Source organism: Seriola dumerili, unplaced genomic scaffold, assembly GCF_002260705.1.
Source record: "Seriola dumerili isolate Sdu_G_001 unplaced genomic scaffold, Sdu_1.0 BDQW01000226.1, whole genome shotgun sequence".
Classification (NCBI taxonomy): Eukaryota; Metazoa; Chordata; class Actinopteri; order Carangiformes; family Carangidae; genus Seriola; species Seriola dumerili.
The window spans coordinates 1085230-1103465 of NW_019174481.1; the positions used below are offsets into that span (position 1 = coordinate 1085230).

The window sequence follows — 18236 nt, forward strand, 5'->3', positions numbered from 1 at the left end:
CAGCTCTGCAGTAAAGCAGGATAACTTTCAAGAGACACACACCAACATCAGAGACAACATCAAACGTTCTCTGGTTCCGATCAATGAACAATTAATCGATTAATGAATAAAATGACTGGCAGATTAATTAACAATAAAAAGTGATTGTGGTTGCAGCAATAAATAATAGATAATAGTACGATAGAGTCAGAGATATGGCATGCTGACTAAGTGTGGATGAAGCGCCAAAAACAATGAACTCTGCCCACTCTCAGCTCTGCACTGCCCATGTTGCACAATGTATTTTCTATTAGAACCATTCCTGCTTCGTAAACAGCAACAACTGTCCAACTCCCTTCTGGCAGTTTGTAATGAAGGATTTTCTCTCGTACTTTCACAAGCTCCCGGTACTCTACCCCTGTCACCCTCCAACTATCCCACAACTCATAACCCTGTCAACACAAACCAAGTCTTGCCGATCCAACCCTGTACATCCACTTTGTCCACACATTCTTATGTTTCGCCAAATATTTCACTAATAAAAGAAAACTAACTATTAAAAACAAAATTAAACATTTTTTTTATAATTAAATAATATAATATATAATTAAAGTTTTTTAAAGTTTAATTAAAGTTTTATACTTCAAAGTTTGTTTCTTCAGCCATAGTTAAACTTAAAATGGGTTACAGACCTGTTTTTCCTGGGACTCCACATGAATCCTATTTACAACCAATGTGGGCCCACAACTCTGAAACAGCACCTATATGAAAGAAATACTTCCTCTTATAGGTCTTGGTCACAACCCCCCCACCCACAGCTTCTGGTCAGAGATCAAATGTTGTTGATTTAGGCGATGACTTCACCTGAGGGTGAAACACGCCAGACCAGACGCAGTGCCAGACGATTCACTGCTCTACGATATGAAAGGAGACGTTAAGATTGACCAATGACTCTGCTACTGTGCTGAGGTCAGGGCTCCTGAGGAAATGTTGACATAGTAAAAACGTCACCGGGCCAGTGAGGAAGCTGATGTAGCTGTGGTCAGGGTGTGGACTGTGGAGAAATGGTACAGTGGCTCCTTTCACTTCTGCCTATATCTTTATCTTTAAAAGCTTTAACAGTGAACAGAGGGCTAAAATCTGAGCGTTGATCCACATGCTCTCAGTCAACTAAACCTCTTTTCTCTCTAAATCCTCACCATATGCTGAAAAACCTTAAGGTTTTCAAGTTCAAATGTGATTTTTTGTGAATTTTCAAAAACTTAAATCCCATTCCATCTTCTTAAATGTGAAGATTTGCTGCTTTCCTTGTTTTATGTCTTTGTAAATTGAATATTTTAGGTAGGATATATTAAAAAATGCAATTTACAGATTGTACCTTGGGCTCTATAAAATAAACAGTATTTTTCATATTTCATATAATCACCAGATTAATTGATAGTGGAAATTATTGCATCCCTAATCATTGCGGCTCTAATTATTTCAACAATCGGTAATTATTTGTGAGGTATTTTTTCTATCATTTTATTCATCTCTTAGTCAAGAAAATGACATAAAATAGTCAAACAATGTAGTAGAAGCTAAAGAGTCCAAGCTGACATCTTTAAATTACATTTGATCAATAACTGAAAATGTAAAGATTTTTAATTTATAATGATATAAAAATGGGAAAAGCAGCAAATCCTCCAGGCAGAGGTTGAAGAGGATGAATGAATGTTTTTCTTGAAAACTACTTAGAAAATGAATCTGTTATCAAATTATTATTTTTCCTGTTGATTTACTCACTGATTAATCATTTAATAATTTCAGCAGTAATATCAACAACCATGTATAAGCTATTGCAACCAAGAAAGTAAGGAAGTTATAGTACATGAACATCTCAGATAATATTACAAATGTACAATATTTCAGAAAATTAAAATAATAAAAAATAACAAAAGAAGAAAGATAACGAAAGAAATTGTTTTTACAAAAACCACAATTTTGTTCTTATGTGAGCAACTTAAATCTTTCGTTTGTGCCATTTCAAGCTTTGTACTTTATGCCTTGTCTGTTTTTGTGCGGTGTCCTGATGATCACGAGCCACAACGTCCCTGGTTTGAATCTGATGGAGACCTTTTCTTGCTTGTTGTTTCTCATCTCTCTCTCTCTCTCGCCTCATTTCCTGGCATCTCTCTACTATTAACCATCTAATTATGAGGGCGCCTCCACGATTTAGGAGATGAGACGCAAACCAAGAACCAGGAACCTTTGTCTCCATTTTCTCTCTCACTTGTTTCCTGTCAGTTCTCTACTAAAGCTATGTAATTAAGCCACAAAGGGCCCAAAATAGTAATAATTAAAAACATTAATAAATAGATAAAATGAGGAACGTATAGCATGGTTCTCATTAAGAACGATAGAAAACAAGATGTAATACATTTGCTATATTACAGAGGTGGCACGTCGGTTACTACTACTTTATGTTGTCCAGTCCCAGTATAAAACGGTATCATATCTCGACTCTGCAAGATCTATGCTTTTTAGATAAATTGCTTTGTCTATTTATCTACTTGTAATTGACTGGCTGCCATGGGGAGGGTGGTACGCATAAAGATTACCTTCCTATATGGGGACTAATATACGCGAGTGATGCGTGACACAAGTATCGTACTCGTAAAGACGACCGCGGACAGCTTGAAAGAGTCCAAAACTCTAAACTAAATGAAAAGCGTGTTGTTGAATGAAAGCCTGTCCCTGAACCAGCGGACTCGGCTGGGATCAATCAGGGTTGGGCACAGAGTCAAACCTCCTAATGACTTCCATTTACTGTTGAACGCACAATATTTCATACAGAGTTGTCAGGAGCAATATTATCCTCAACAAATCCCCTCTCATCACCCCTTTCCCAGAAAGATTTCCACTTCATCTGAATCGGACGGGGGACGGGCACGCTCAACAAATCCACTGTAGACTGTGTGTGAGAGAGATGAAGAGACAAAGACAGAATACATGTGCGCCTTTATGTGAATGTGACAGAGAGTGAAAGATAGACAGATCCCCTTGCAATATAATCCTCAGCTCTCATGCTGTCTTTCTAGGAAGTGTTGAAGCGGCACGTGAGTGTGAGTGTGGTGTTGGCTTTCCCTTGTCCCTGCAGGCTAAACAGGTGGGATTTTAGAGGGTGATCTAAAGCCTTCGGGCCAACACCGGGCCGTGCGGAGCGGCAGAGGACGGGATTAGGGTGACAGGAGGATGGGATGAGGGTCCCAGTGTCTCACTTAATCTGTGTGTATGTTAGTGCCAAGGTCACAGGTGATGAGGTATGCAAATCATCAGAAGCTAAAGCTTTCTGTGTCACTGCCATCTGGATGCCTCGTCATACGTCATGCCAGGGGCTTTATGTGTGTGTGTGTGGTGACATTGAAGTGACACCGAACATACTAACTCATTCTCACCCTCAGCTCACATGACAACCCTGAAATCACAACAGCTCCTGTGTATGGTACCTTCTTTTTAAACTGCACATTACCATCTACAGCTACTATCAACTATAAGTAATAATTACACTGTGAAGATACAAGTAGTTTATAACTGAATTCTGACATTCAAACAATGATTAACGCCTCTTCTCCATTAGATTAATTAGATATTTCATACATTTACCATATTGTGATATATATCAATATAAAAAATTACTTTTATTAATAACTGTATATCTATTTCAACCATGTCATCCAGCCTTACTTCTATCTCTAGCTTACAACTGCTTCAAGTCTCAACTAAGTAGTGTTATCCTTTCAAGTATATCATATTGTTAGACATGATGTAACCTCTTTCCTGGTTCCCACCTGTCACATACAGTACAGGGGAAAAAGCTATTCCATCTGGCTAAATAAGCAAAAGTTCACAGTCACAGTTCTTAATGGAAATTGTACTCTGGGAATAAAGTTCTGCTGCTGACAGATTTGCAGTTATCTGGTGCTATCATTAATTCTCTATCTGGCCACATGGGGGCAGCCTGAGGCAGTGTGAAGAAAAAGTAACATTAAAAGCAGCTTTCACACATTGTTTATGAGGCAGGTGCAAGAACACAGACCAGGCCTTTTCCCCAACGGATGTAGCTCAATGTTATTTCTTTACGAGATAGTGAGAGCAGAACAAAAACACATTTTAAATTGCAATTTGGCCTGATTTCATAGTATTAGGTGACAAATAAGAGCAGACAGCAGTCTAAAGCATTAAAATAAGTCTGAAGCAAGATACACATATGACTTCAACACATATATGATTTAAAATTATATTGGAAATATACTGGACTTCAGAATATATCAGTTAAAAACAGTAGTAGATAGTAAATAAGTGAAGTGATTCAGCAGAGATGAAGAAAGGCTGCAGACGACTGCTCAAACCGATACCAGGTTATATGTTAATAATTCTCCATAATGTCTGTCTGCAGCTTCCAGGGACGTAACCTCTTCTATTTTTGGAAAAAGCAGACATCCCTCCACACTGACTGATAATGGCCTGCAGAAGTGTGTTGTTTATCCTTTAGCTTGGCAGTGAAAAAAAGTGAATGATTTCCATCCACACAGCAGCCTCGGCCTTAGAAAACGTCCTGACAGATGGCATTTTGAGAAGAGTTAGCACATTACAACATGTGTAACGTGTCCAAACATTAAAATCTATATCATCCACCACAGTAATACGTTTTAAAACCAATTATATTACTCACATTCTCATCAAATTAGAGCAAAACAAATATCCTGCCATCATAAAATATTTTAATTCCAAACTTTTAATTCCTGAAAATTGGATCATTTAATACTTTTCAGGAGTTTTAAGCTTCAATGGACACACTGTCTCTGTCTGTTGAAATGAAAAAGTTGAATGTGGATTTGTCACTGTGTGAAAAACGGGGACACAATAAGTGTGGGCGTGCAAGTATGTGTGTATGTGTGGGCTCTGTCACAGACCTGCAATATAGACTGGGGAATTGCATCATCACTCTCCGCAGTGGTGTGTGTGTGTGTGTGTGTGTGTGTGTGTGTGTGTGTGTGTGTGTGTCTGGTCAATATATAAGCTGCTCTTCCGGTCCCCTCTACCCAGGAGTGAGTGTGACTGAGCAGACTACAGAGATAAGAGAGAAAAACAATACACTGTACCCTGTGGTAAAAAGATATGCTATGATACGCTACGATACGCTAACATAAAGATAATCTTGTCAATAAACTGGAGCAAACCTTCAATACAGAAAAAATACAATGGAAATATGATCACCATGAAGGAAGACTAGAAACTGAAGTCCAGACACACACACACAAACTCAGTGCTCAGACACAAGTCATCATATCATCATCATGTATCAATAATATTTGTCCATTATAATTAATATGTTAACAACGTGGATGAAGCGAGAAGCATAATCTTGCTGCAGCTTTCCAAAAAAACCTCAATGCAATAGAAATGTCAAACAACTGTCAGATCGAAAGTAAACAGGAAGCAGCTCAAGCGAACAAGTGTCGCATCACAGATCCACTTCCAGGTGAACTATGCAGCTTAATTCAATGGTGGTTTGTTCAAATTAGCGTGAGGTTGGGCAACACCACAATATATATCCTGAGATATAAATTTCTCAATCGTCATGAGGTTTTGTCGAACGGTTCAGACTGAAGCAGCTGTCCCTTTCAATAACCTGGGGGCGTATTGTAGACAATGTTGTAAATCAATGAGCAGGACTGTTTTATGGTAGTATTTGATTATGTTAAGAGTTTTGCCTTTACAATAAAGTGGGGTGGTGGGGGGGGGGGGTGACAGTGATGACGCAGCAAAGAGCCACAGGTTGAACTTGAACCCGGGCCGCTGCAGTCTACGACTAAGCCTAAATGGTATGTGCTCTGCCAGGTGAGCCCTCGGGGTGCCACAACATCAGTTGTCTTTATTAATGGACGTGGAGCCACTACGCTATGCAGAGAGAAGTGTTTTAGACCATCTCTGATTCACTGACGGTTTGTGACTGGCACTCGCAGCCCCAACAGTCGTTACCAAGGAACAAAAATATAAGACTGACGCTCAGATTGTGAAATAACTGAATGTCATTTTTGGGGGGTTATTTTTTCAGCATTTTGACGTTGTTGGTAGGACAGTAGAGATACAGACAGAGAGCACAGGGGGAGGGAAAAGTGGGTATGACATTCAACAAAGGTTCCCAGCTCGAATCTAATCCTCAGAGGCGTAGTGTAAGTAAAATGAAACCAGATGCAGATGATACACAATGTCAGGGCCAGATTGTGTTTACAAGAGTAATCACAGGAACCTACTGGTCAATACTCTGAGGTTTAGTTTTCAGATTCAATTGAAAACTATGGAGAGCTTTGGTCTATTCTGTGGCTGTGAGTTGCCAGTGTCAAAAGGTGATCTATTACAGGGTCACTTAATCAGGAAACCTAATTCGTTAACAACGCAGCTAACATACAATACACCCGGAAGCGGCAGACAGCACGCCAGTCCTCAGGGGGGTGGTAATACAATAGCTGTGTGTCTGTGTGAAGGAACAGAAAACGAGACAAACAGCTAAAGGTGAAAGGAGCTAAAGCTAAAGGAAGCTAAGGAAGGAGTGAAGACGACAGTGAGACGTGTGACAACTGGTCTGCTGGTAGACTGATGGAGGAGTACGCAGACTTGGAGCATCAGGGGGGGTATGGTGTGACAGCCGGATGTAGGTTCAGGGTTAAAATAACACTGTCCTCTTTCTCACACCCCCACACACACACATACACACACACACACACACACACACACACACACACACACACACACTTTGACTCCCAGAGGCTCCCTTTCCTCCGAGTTCTCCTCTGTCAGTCTGGGCCCCCCAGGCCCTCCAAGCATTCAGAGACACTCTCCACAAAAAGCACAGTCACTGGTCGCTGCTGCTATTCTGGGAGCTTCCTCTCTGCTTCCCAACTCGCTTTTAGTCCCTTTTCCTCCATCCTCCTTCTTTCTCCATCTAGCTTTTTTCACACTAGCATTTTTTTTTTATCCTGCATAACAAGCAGCTTTCCAGGAAGCATGAATTCCTTTCTGGAGTATCACAGGCTAAAATGTGAAACATCTTCTTTCCCGCTTCTTCTGCAAATGCAGGTACACAGATTAGATTTTACCAAGATTTCTGGGAAGTGAATTGTGGGTAGCATAACTTCCAGTGTGAATGGTAGATGAGTAAACCTTACGGGACTCATTTACTTGAGTTTTCCACTTAACTGATTTTAATTTTCAACTGTACAAAAATATCATTTATTGTCCGTTTTCAATTTGAATTATTCCATTTCAACACGACTGTATTAACAGGATATATAAATATATTTTTGCTTCCAAACTCTCCCTCTCTATCTGGAAATCACTATGTCTGATCTTTATAACCAAATAACAAGAGTTTTATTTTTATTTTTCTTGGCCAAAGACAAACCTCTGTGACGAACGCTGGCTCATCTGCATTTACATCTACATTTTTATGGTGTTTGGATTCAATCAATTCAAGCAGAAGATGCAAACTCAAAGCTCCGATGTGTGATAACGAAATCCGCTGCGCTTTACTTGACGTTAGACTTTAAACAAACTTACGCTGCATCGTACAACTCTTTATCATTTCTGTTCATATAAACATGAATGTGCCAGTGTGCTACAGCAAAGATCAGGCCATGTCTTTTACAAACAACAGCAGTACGTTTAGTAAACTAACAGCCTTCACCTGGATAAAAGTATCACAATCTCAATATAAATCTACAAATATTAGCACTAAAGTTATTACTATTGCATCATTTCAGTGTTTTCATTTTATGGCTGAAAGTGAAGCCAACTTCCTCGTATACTGCTGGGCTGTTTGACCTACAACAATGGCCATTAAATGAATATGGTAAAATTGAAATGCTTCCCTCTGAAATGTAGTGAAGTAAAAGTATAAAGTAGCATGAATGTGAAATGGAAGTACTTAAGTAAAAGTTGAACAAAATTGTTCCTCACTACAATACTTGAGGCTACAAATGTAATGTTTCAGTCAGAGAGTGGACTATCCCCTCTGACAGAGGAAGGAGGCCTGACTTGACCTTAACATTACTGTGAGATAAGCATCTTTAACAAGGCTGCCACTCCCCCCGCCCTCAACCCTGCTCCAATTATAGAGTCATTTACAGAACGAACCGCTGACGGTCGGCCTCTGATACGTAAACAACTGGCCTGGTGGCAACATTCGCTCATTTGTGTTGCGCTTCACAAAACAAAAGCATACATACAGTGTCAGTGAGTGCACCCACTCACACAAAGGCATGCTGGCACAATTCCTACATTCACAGGCACACATACTGTTCCTCTCACTTTCCCTCCACTCCATCTCAGCTCTCAAACACACACTTGATTATTATTTCTCTTTGTACTGAGGCTTGCAGACACCTGTTAGGGAGTGGCTGGCTGGCCAGCATCCTGTGCGTGGGACAGAACACAGCGTTTTCTATTAAAGCCGCAAGTGTGACTCTCACTTCCTCCTCATTAGCTAAGAATTGTTATTCGGTGACTGTTCCCCCGCAAATTGATAATCAGTAAATCATGGACAAAGCACGTCCCCAGTGGATACGCAAACACAAGCCTGATGAAACAGGAAATGGTAAACCACTTCCACCTAATGTTTTTAAGTGTATATGCGCAAGGAAACCATAAAGACTTACAAGATTCAGTGTTTTCTATCCCAAACTCACACACACATTCACACATGAAAACCAACATGACATCAACCCCGGTGTTTGCTCCTCTGCATTTCCAAGGTGAATAGCTCCCATTCAGACGTACTGTGAGCTGGTCTGTGAGCCTTCCTGCTCTGAGGAGAGCACAGTCACCGTTTGGCATGACCTCATGTCTGCATAGCTCACACACTCACACACACCGAGACAAAATAGCAAACAGAAAGTGTGGCAGATAAAACACACAACCCAAACTTGTGTCAGTGTTTAAACAGTGTACATTACAGCAAAAACATGCACAGCTCAAAGTGATACTCGGCTGCAGAGAACTCAGTGGTACAGATACGTCTGGATGTCTTCTTACCTGCAATATCTGATCCATAGAAACCTGGTTCTCTTTCCTGGTCTGAGTCCAGCGTCAGCTCTGACACTGTAGATGCTCCCCTCAGGTTGATGACAGAAGGCCAACAACGTGCAGATGAGGCCCCAAGTCCATGGCACTGTGAGATTAGCACACCCTCACATGATTTCATCTCCATCCATCGACCAACACAAACACAGGAGTATGTTGCAGGAGCTGCCTGGAAAACCAGAAAAGCAAGCAAACAAAAAGGAAATGGTCGCATTAAAGTCTGATGGGAGGTTAAAATTTCTCTACAGCAATAATAGAAGAATAATATTGTCCAAAAATCATATATCAAGTGAGCAGCACCCACGGCTCTTATGCATCAGCAGAGAGACTTAATATTGTGATGAGAGAAGGAGTCAGAGCCAGAGCCTTGGAGCCGTTTACAGGACACACACAGTTTGTGCACTTGATGAACACACAGGATAACAGTAAGCACTTTTTGTGACAGTTGTTCTTGCTAGATTAAAAAAACTGAAAGGACAAAATAAATGAATTTGGTTATCTACCATTTGCATGATGAGATATCCTGTCTTGAGAAATTTTCAGCTACACAACAGGAAACGACGGTTCTTTTAAAATGATAGTGAGTTCATTCTTTGTTGATCAAAATGGTGAGTCCGAACACTTCAGTAATGTACACACACAATAATGATCATCATTTTGAGGTATATTGAGATCATTTACATGAGAACCCTTTGGTTTATGTTAACCTCCTCTACTCTTTGTTCATCTTCCTTCCTATTTCAAGGCAAATCAAACTTCACTGCTATTGCGGTGAAGTTCTGCTTCACCGCTGAGCTTTCACCCACCCACCCACTCACACTTTTCACACATGACCAAGCAGAGTGCTGGCAACACCTGCACTGGGTGAACCAAAAGGGATGAGTAACTCTCTCATTATAAGACTGTTGCAAGACTGAAAAGTGAAACCAATGTGGTCAGATGAATTTCATATTTTTGACTAATCCGCAGTATAATCACGTTGGAGCAAGTTCAAGGTCTGACAGAGAACACAGTTCAAAAGAACATGAAACTGTGATTCACTGAATCAATAACCTACAGTGGGCTACTACCGGAAGCAGCTTCCAATGTTGGATGTGAATTGACTTGACGTTGTTCCAAGCCAGGTCTGGGGGCTGGGGTAGGAATGCCTGAGGGGCCCTATGCAGGAGAGGGGCAGTATGAATGAATCAATGCGATTCACACGGACACACGAGGACACAGCCCACCCACCACCTAGTAAAGTAGCTGACTGGAGCCTACAGTGTCAGAGGAGAAGTTCAAAACAAGGAGAAAGACCAAGCTATTCTTCCTCCCTGCATACGCTCCACAAATGACTCCTTTGTCTGTGAGAAAACAGACTACGTATGTGACTGAACAGTGCGACACGAGCATGCACGACAGTTACACTCTAATCACACAGGCATGAACTGTAAACAAATACACACAATCAACGGACTGGCAGCTTTTAACTGACATAAATCCCCGGGCAAGTCATTAGTTTATCGACATGCATTGGCAGCGGAGGCTAAAAGAGTAACATATTTTTCTATTGACAACAATCTGCAACATGCCCGAGGGCGACATCACTTGATTTTACGTTTTTATTATGCAACAGTGTCAGTGGACATGGAGGAGAAGGTAGTTCATGGGTGCTGCCCCCACCCTGGCAAATAAAGACACACAAACACCACCCAGTCCCTGGAGAGTGTAAGAAATCCCAAAAAATAACTGCACACACACAACTAAGCTCAGAGGCCAGTTAAAACACAAGATTAGCTCTCATGCCTGAGGTCATAGGATCAACTACAGTGACCAGAAAAGAGTCGTGTTTTCTTATCTCTTTACTTATATTTACTGTGGAAAGGATTCAATGTGACATTAGTTTTCTGATTATGCCGTTGCACAAAAATGCTAAATGTTCAAAAATGTGTCTAAATCAATAAGAATGGTTCAATCCCATTTTATCTGCAAATATAACGTCCACTTTCACTGTTATGCCGAGGTGAATTATCAACTCTAACACATTTTCAACGAACACTGAACATTACAGCCTTGATGAAGGCAGGATAAATTACACGACTATTGTATTAGACCACATTAGACTGTACAGCTCTTCATCCTGTCTCCAACCTCTTTGTCTTTTTAAATAAATCGTATGATTAACCAGGATTCATCAGGCTAAATAGAAAGCCTGCCTCTGTCTTTTCCATTGCAGAGTCATTGCTGATTCATGCACTCCACTGTCCACAGAAAAGCCTTTCATTCATGCTGCCTCCCCCCACTGATGAAGTCAACATGGCACCACTCACCAAAAAAAGCGTTTTGAATTGCATCATCTTTAGTTTAACAGAACCTCTTGAACACTGACAATGGTCTTTGTCTTAAACTACCAACTGTTTATACAGGGTATGATTTCTATGGCAAAATATAACAGCAACATATCAGGAACTCATGACATGAGCTTAACCGCAGAATGAAAATTAACAGTTTAGCTCGTATTATACATGAGACTCGGTTTAGTATCACCACTAATCTTGTTGTGATGATGTTTTCTATGGACGCTGAATGATAATACTCAGGCTACTGTGGTTATAAGGGAGGGACTGACAGGCCAGGAAAACAATATTCCCTCCAGAGGACAAAGGAAAGCTGCCGCCAGTGGGTCATGCGATACAGCGGGGGGGAAAGCTACACTTTCTCTGCCAGTCAGCGAGGAAGAGGAGACAGTAAGGAGAGTTGATGAGAGTGAAACATAATCTTCTCTCACTAACAGAGGAGGCAGTAAAGGAAATCCACCGCTCTCTCTACTGCTGTGTCGCACGCATTCATACAACAACAGTAGGTATGAGTAATAGAGAATTCAACGTAGCATTTAACACCACCAAGAGACATTACACAGGGCATTACATATTGTGTAGTTTTTTATTTTTTTTAAATTTCGGTCAGTCAAGGAAAAGCTAGACATTACTGCAAAGGTGAAGCTTGATAAATTATAGGGGTTATCCACAAAGTCAGTTAGTGGTTCAGGGCTCCAGACTTTTCCACCAGCACATGATTTCGTCAGACCTATCAGGAGCTCCTCTTTCGCTATGTTACAGGCAGTGTTGAACTTGAGGACCATTTCATTCTCCTCTATTGAGTGATTACTCTCATCTAACCACTGAACAGAAGTGGTGAGGGGGTGATGCAGCCATTAGGGTTGTGCCGATGGACGATGATCTCAGTGGTCGACGCTCATCAGAGCGTCACCAATATACGATACGATACGATATTTGTCTTGTTTCTCCATTAATGTAATAACTTATTATTAGTAGTAGTAGCATTAAATTAATGTTAAAATTAATTTGCTCTGTTTCACGTCAGCATCCCCCAAACATAACTGATGCTTGCAACACAGACACATGTGCGCACTCATGCCTACACTCTGACCGGCTGACTAATGTGTTGTGATGACAGTTTCGTTTATTTTTGCGTGTATTTGTCATCCTACTGTGATCGTGTTCACTCCGAGCGACAGAGAGAGTGTTTTGTGAGAGGTTTTGTGCCCTCTCTGTGATCACATCAGGTATTGGCAAATTTCGAAGGGTAACGATAAGACGATCTGACTATATGACATCGCCCGTGCCTAGCAGCCATCTGTGCAGGTTTTGTGATTCTTACTGTTGTTGTGCAACTTTAAAGTCTCAAGCTTAACACAGCATAGCATTTCCCTCAACATACCTCAACTACAGCTGATGCGACAGCCATTGTGGTTTAAAGTAGGACTTTTTCTTCCTTACTGGAAGACCAATCGTTCTCTCCCTGCCTGCACCTGCACTCTCATCATCAGCTGTGTCTGTGTCGGGACCTCTCAGGGGACTAAAACAGCCTGATGATCATCATACACTCACACGAATTTGACCACATAAAATTTTAACTCACACTCTCACAAAATGGTTGCAGCCAGTCGTGACAGCTTCAAAGATAAGCTCATGAAAACATCAAAATTAGACTCTTTCTCAATACTTCCCAAACTTCCCTTCGCTGTCTTTGGCAAGACCCTGACATCTTTTTTCTTTAAGTGTCCAATTTCATTTTATTCATTTAATGTTAAATCAGACAATACAATTTTTTAAAACAGCTGGGAACTGTCATTTTTATCAAATGTTACTCAAACAGGAGTAATTATTACATTTGTTGAGGACAATTTTCAGCTGCAGATTAATACACACTTGTTGCTGTAATGTGTATTTACCCACGACAGCATATTTAAGACTGACTCTGAATAAACTACAGAGCCTTAACTTATCATAAAGAAGGAACATGTCAGTCAGTGCAACTGTGTGGCTCATTTTTTAAACAGTTTTTGTTAGAGAAAAATAAGCACTACCAGACTATACAGCATCAATTAATTATTGGTTACGATCTTTTCATGGGATTTGATTATAATAATAAAAATACAAAAAAATCACCAGCCTTATCCTTTCACACTAATTATAATATCAAGAGTAATAAAGGTTGGTAAAACTGTAACAGAATCACGTGTCAATCAGCTTCCCGTCTTCATATTGTTCACTATCAACTCGTAAACCGACTGAACAGTCAAGCTGAAAGCAGCACCAGTACCTTATCCCTGCCTATCATTCTTATTGCTCACTTGGACTTGCAGTATGAACTACAGCATGAATTGCTCTGAGTCATCAACTGAGATTTTTTTCATCCTTCAGGAAGGTGGTGTAACGCTGTGAGATCCTGTTATGGAGTTGGCACTGCCGACATTTGGCACAGTTCCTGAACTGCTAACTGCTCACTGGGCATCAGGCCAGTATTGACAAACAGTTTCCTCTCAATCCATTTTACATGTTCAATCATCTGTAATCAAACTGACTCAGAGCAGTAATCATAGTTTTAATGTGAACATCTTTAGAGCTCTGTGTTTGAACACATCGAACAAAAGACCAGTTATAGCTCCGTCATTGCTACAATTGTGGCATTATTAAATATTAACAAATATGTGACAAAAAGTGATGCTCAACAAGTTTGCTCTTTTTCTGAAACCCTTTTTCTTCATGTTCAGGATAAATCTGTCTATAGATCTATAGATATATAGATACATATGTTTACATATTTATGTATACATTATATAAATAAATATAATGACCATTTAAATCCCACCATCAATGCCCCATGTTCAGTTGCGTAATTTGTATTAAGTAATTCCAAAGAAACCACAGAAAGGTCTGTGGAAACCTGGGCAAATAAAACCTAAACTATCACTATTAACACCAGTCATGGTATTTGAGGAAAAGTTGGGTTTTTTCATAATTTAGGTGATGCAAACTTTTAACATCAGAACTAGTAAATCGATCAAAGGTTCATCATTTCACTACTGTTGATCGGTAAAGGTGTTTCAAAAGTGCTGCAGGTCTAAGCTAGGCTACTGCTCGGGGGGATGCCTTTCACTGAATATGGCTAAAACAATATTTGAACAAACAAAACTACTAAAAAAATACACCTGCACCTGTCAACCTGTGATAACCCCAAATGTACGATGGAATCTGACTGTCGATCCATTATGTAAATCATAAAAATCAGTACCAGTTGTAAACATTTGGCCGGACTGACACTAAATTAGTCCTTAGTGAAGACAGCATGACTTTGTGTCAGTAAATGTGTTTAACTGCATTTATGTCATATGACTGTCACCGTCATCCTGCTAGTTTAGAAACTAACAGAACATCCGGTAACTAATAAGATCAGAGCCGAGTTTGACTTCAGTACAGCAACAGAAATCAAATCAAAAGAAAACAAACCATTACGCTTTAAGCAGATGGTTCTATCCCCAATAATTTCGAAAAAAAAAAAAAAGTAATTTACAGTCCAAAGTTCAAATGTTTTACTCAAAGACGTGTTGAGGATGTGGGCTGCACAATATAAAACCTCTCTGACCACTTGATAACACCACAATATCACTTCACAGGAAGGTGGGAGACGGGACGGTATCTCAACCAGGATTTGGTGTTTCTCAAGAATCAAGTCATTTCACAAAACTATCTGCGATACAGAACCTCCACTGCTAAGCTGTGTATTTTCCTATCAGCGTAGACAAACAAGAAGTAATAATCAGCGGAAGCAAGAGTTTGAGAGCTGGATCGTAGCCACTTCAAACACAGCGCGATCCCACTGAGACGTTTACTAGCTACGGTCTGTGAGAAGTGGAAGCAGTCCAAGTCAAATCTATGTCTATGGTGATGTGAGGGGTGTCAGGGCATTGGCAAGAGATGAAGGGAATCATACTCTTCACTAATGATTGAATTACACCCTGCAGCCCCTAATTTTAGAAACCAAGGCCAGACATCATGGTCCACCAGCAGATTTAGCACTGTATGTGTTGCATTGGATTTGGTACTGAGCCAATGTTTGACAGACAGATTTCCTGAGCAGAGAGGAAATACTCCTTTAATTTTTCAATACTGTCATTTGTTTTTACCCTTTTGGAAACACAAAATAATCTTGTAAATACAATAAAGCTTTTTTTTTTTTTAAATCAAATTCAGTCACAAATAAATGATATTGGTAATCAATTAGGCTTTTCTGCAACTGCATGAAGTCGAATATTTTCAAACAATATAATTAGCATTAAAACTACTCTCTCCAGTTTCATGTTGTATTAATGGATGTGATATTGAAGGTAGTTTGTCTTTCCACTGATACTGCATTAAGCTGTATTGCTAGCATTTTTTAATGTCAAATCAATAACGTATTTCCAAGTGCCTACTACAATACCAGACCCAGAAGTGTGCTGTGAAACCGTGCAACCTGTCTGGTGAAGAGAGATCATCAGCCGGTTGTATAATAACAGGTTTTGCATGGCACCATTACACTGACAGCTCTACTATAGGGCAGCTGATTGAATTCAAAAACAAACGTAACATGTCAACCACATCAAAGCTTCAGCATGTTAGGAAGGAACGTCACATTCTGCATATCTTCTAGCAGCAGCTACAGTTAGTGCAACTTGTCTCTCTTTGTCTATTCTGTGCAACAGATTCATGCAGACAAGGGTGGAGAAAGATTGCTCTGACCTCAAATAGCATCAACCAGAGGCTGTTGTCATAAAATGTAGTTAAGTTGGTGTTGTATACACTGACTTATCCAGTTGTTTCCAGTTACATGGTAAAACACAAATATAGAGACAATGGAATCATTAAAGATGTTTAGAGTCCTGCATTAAATTGGCAAAAGAGTCCACTGACGTTCCCGCGCTGGGTGGTAGTGACTGTTGCTTGCGAAGAGCGTCAGCCATCGTTGCAGTTGCAATAAAAGAAGTTATAATACGTCCTCTGAGCAGTGCTACTAGACTGGACGCTACACGGAGTCGCAATCGGAAAGTGATGAGATGGGCCAACCAGGCCAGAGCTAGCTGTTTAGCATGCTAATTTCTGTAGAAGATAAGACGTGATAGAAACAGAAGCAAAACAAGAGTTAACATCGGCGTTGCTTTCCAGCACTGGAGACAGCTCTTGGTGAGTAAAGGGATAAAGTTTGATGCTGACCTTGCAACATTTCTTATAGACTGGTAAGTAAACAGCTGTTAAAGCTAACGTTGGCTATGTAGCAATAGCAAAAATGAACAAATAGCTCCTTTAAATTTCTATTTACAGACCTTTATAGACTTTTTTATCAAACTGAAAGCCAATAATTATTATCATCATACTACAAGGTTTATAAAGTCTGATACTTAAATGTCAACTGACTGTCCGCTGTAAACTGAACTGAGATACATGTTAGACAAGAAATAATTCTTATACATTAATGTGAACATCAAAATATACAGTCTCACTAATCACATGGACCCAAGTGGCGTTCAGCAGCGACTACCTGATTTATCAACAGTCTACTGTACGGGAGTTAGCTGGACTTTACACCGTTGGAAGACAGTGGGTCAATCCGATTTTACAGTTAAACACTGGCAACCGTTACAGGTAATTGCACCGATAAAAAAATCAGTTATGTGCACATGGCTTACATAATGCTATGCATAAAACCATGAGCATTACTCATAGATCGACAGATAATGACGGCTATTACAGCAAGTTGGTCGTGTGTGTATGACGTGATAACAGAGGTGTGTGTGTGTGTGTGTGTGTGTGTGTGTGGGGGTGGGTGGCAGAAAGAGAAAAGGATTAAGAGTGTTTCCATTGAGAAACTTCAAGCATAATGATGATACAATATTGACAGCAGCTGACAATCCCTAATGCTTGTTGTAACTTCTCTATGAGGACGTGTGTGTGTGAGTGTGTGTGTGTTGTTCTGCTACCCTCAGGCCTAGTATCTGACAATCTGACTCCAGGTGTGTGTATGTGTATGTGTATGTGTGTGTGTATGTGTATGTGTGTGTGTGTGTGGGGGAGAGAAAACGATAACACACAGCAAGTGGGAACAAGAAATGCTAAGCTGCATATTTTTTAACATTTTTTCTGTACTTGCGGATATTTTATTCATCCTGAGTGATCACATTTCTTGGATGAACTTTTATATACTGCAAAATCACCAAGTTTAGTAAAAAAAAATTGAAGTTTTTCTTTCATGTAAAACACACAGAAAGACTGAGGTTCAAATTCAAGAGTCAGAAGATTTCTTGCTGATCTTATTAACTAATTCAATTTACTGAAAAAAGTCCCCAGACTAACCAGTTTCCTCGTGATGAGGAGCATTCTGCACTAATTATAAGAAATACCTTTAGAGTATGCATTCATATTTATTCCTTATCTGTAAGTGCTGCACTATGCCTTCACAGGTAAGGTGTTTTATATATTCACTTTTTGTCCCAAACAAAACGAGAAGTAACCTGGAGAGGAAGGTTAATACTCACTTATTACATTAGTCATATTTACTTGCAGGGGGAGAAACAGGGTAAACACCTCCACAGATAATTCATGTTAGCCTGAGTGACACATTACGCTTTTCATTTTATTCCATAGGCATTTCACACAGCAGACATTTTGACTGGAAGTAGTAAAGGGTGTTTCTAACAGCGTTAAAGATGCTGGAGCCAGAACGCACAATACCAGGACCCATAGAAGCTAATTGGAATTCAGCCATCACTAATTTGATTATTTACACCTGTGCTTTTCTCACTGCAACATGTCCAA

At 40.0% G+C, this 18236-nt stretch overlaps 1 protein-coding gene across 3 annotated transcripts in view; it reads right to left on the reverse strand.

The window, feature by feature from the left end:
* LOC111228845 (activated CDC42 kinase 1-like) overlaps positions 1 to 18236 on the reverse strand; it is a 74005-nt gene that overhangs the window by 55149 nt on the left and 620 nt on the right. Inside the window, exon 2 of one of the 3 annotated variants that reach the window (XM_022754932.1) lies at positions 9055 to 9271. In XM_022754932.1, the coding sequence (XP_022610653.1) occupies positions 9055 to 9072 (18 nt within the window). In that variant the 5' untranslated portion in view covers positions 9073 to 9271. Of the gene's footprint in view, positions 1 to 671; positions 719 to 9054; positions 9272 to 18236 lie in introns of those variants that run through there. The other 2 variants (XM_022754933.1, XM_022754931.1) reach the window with 2 other exon arrangements.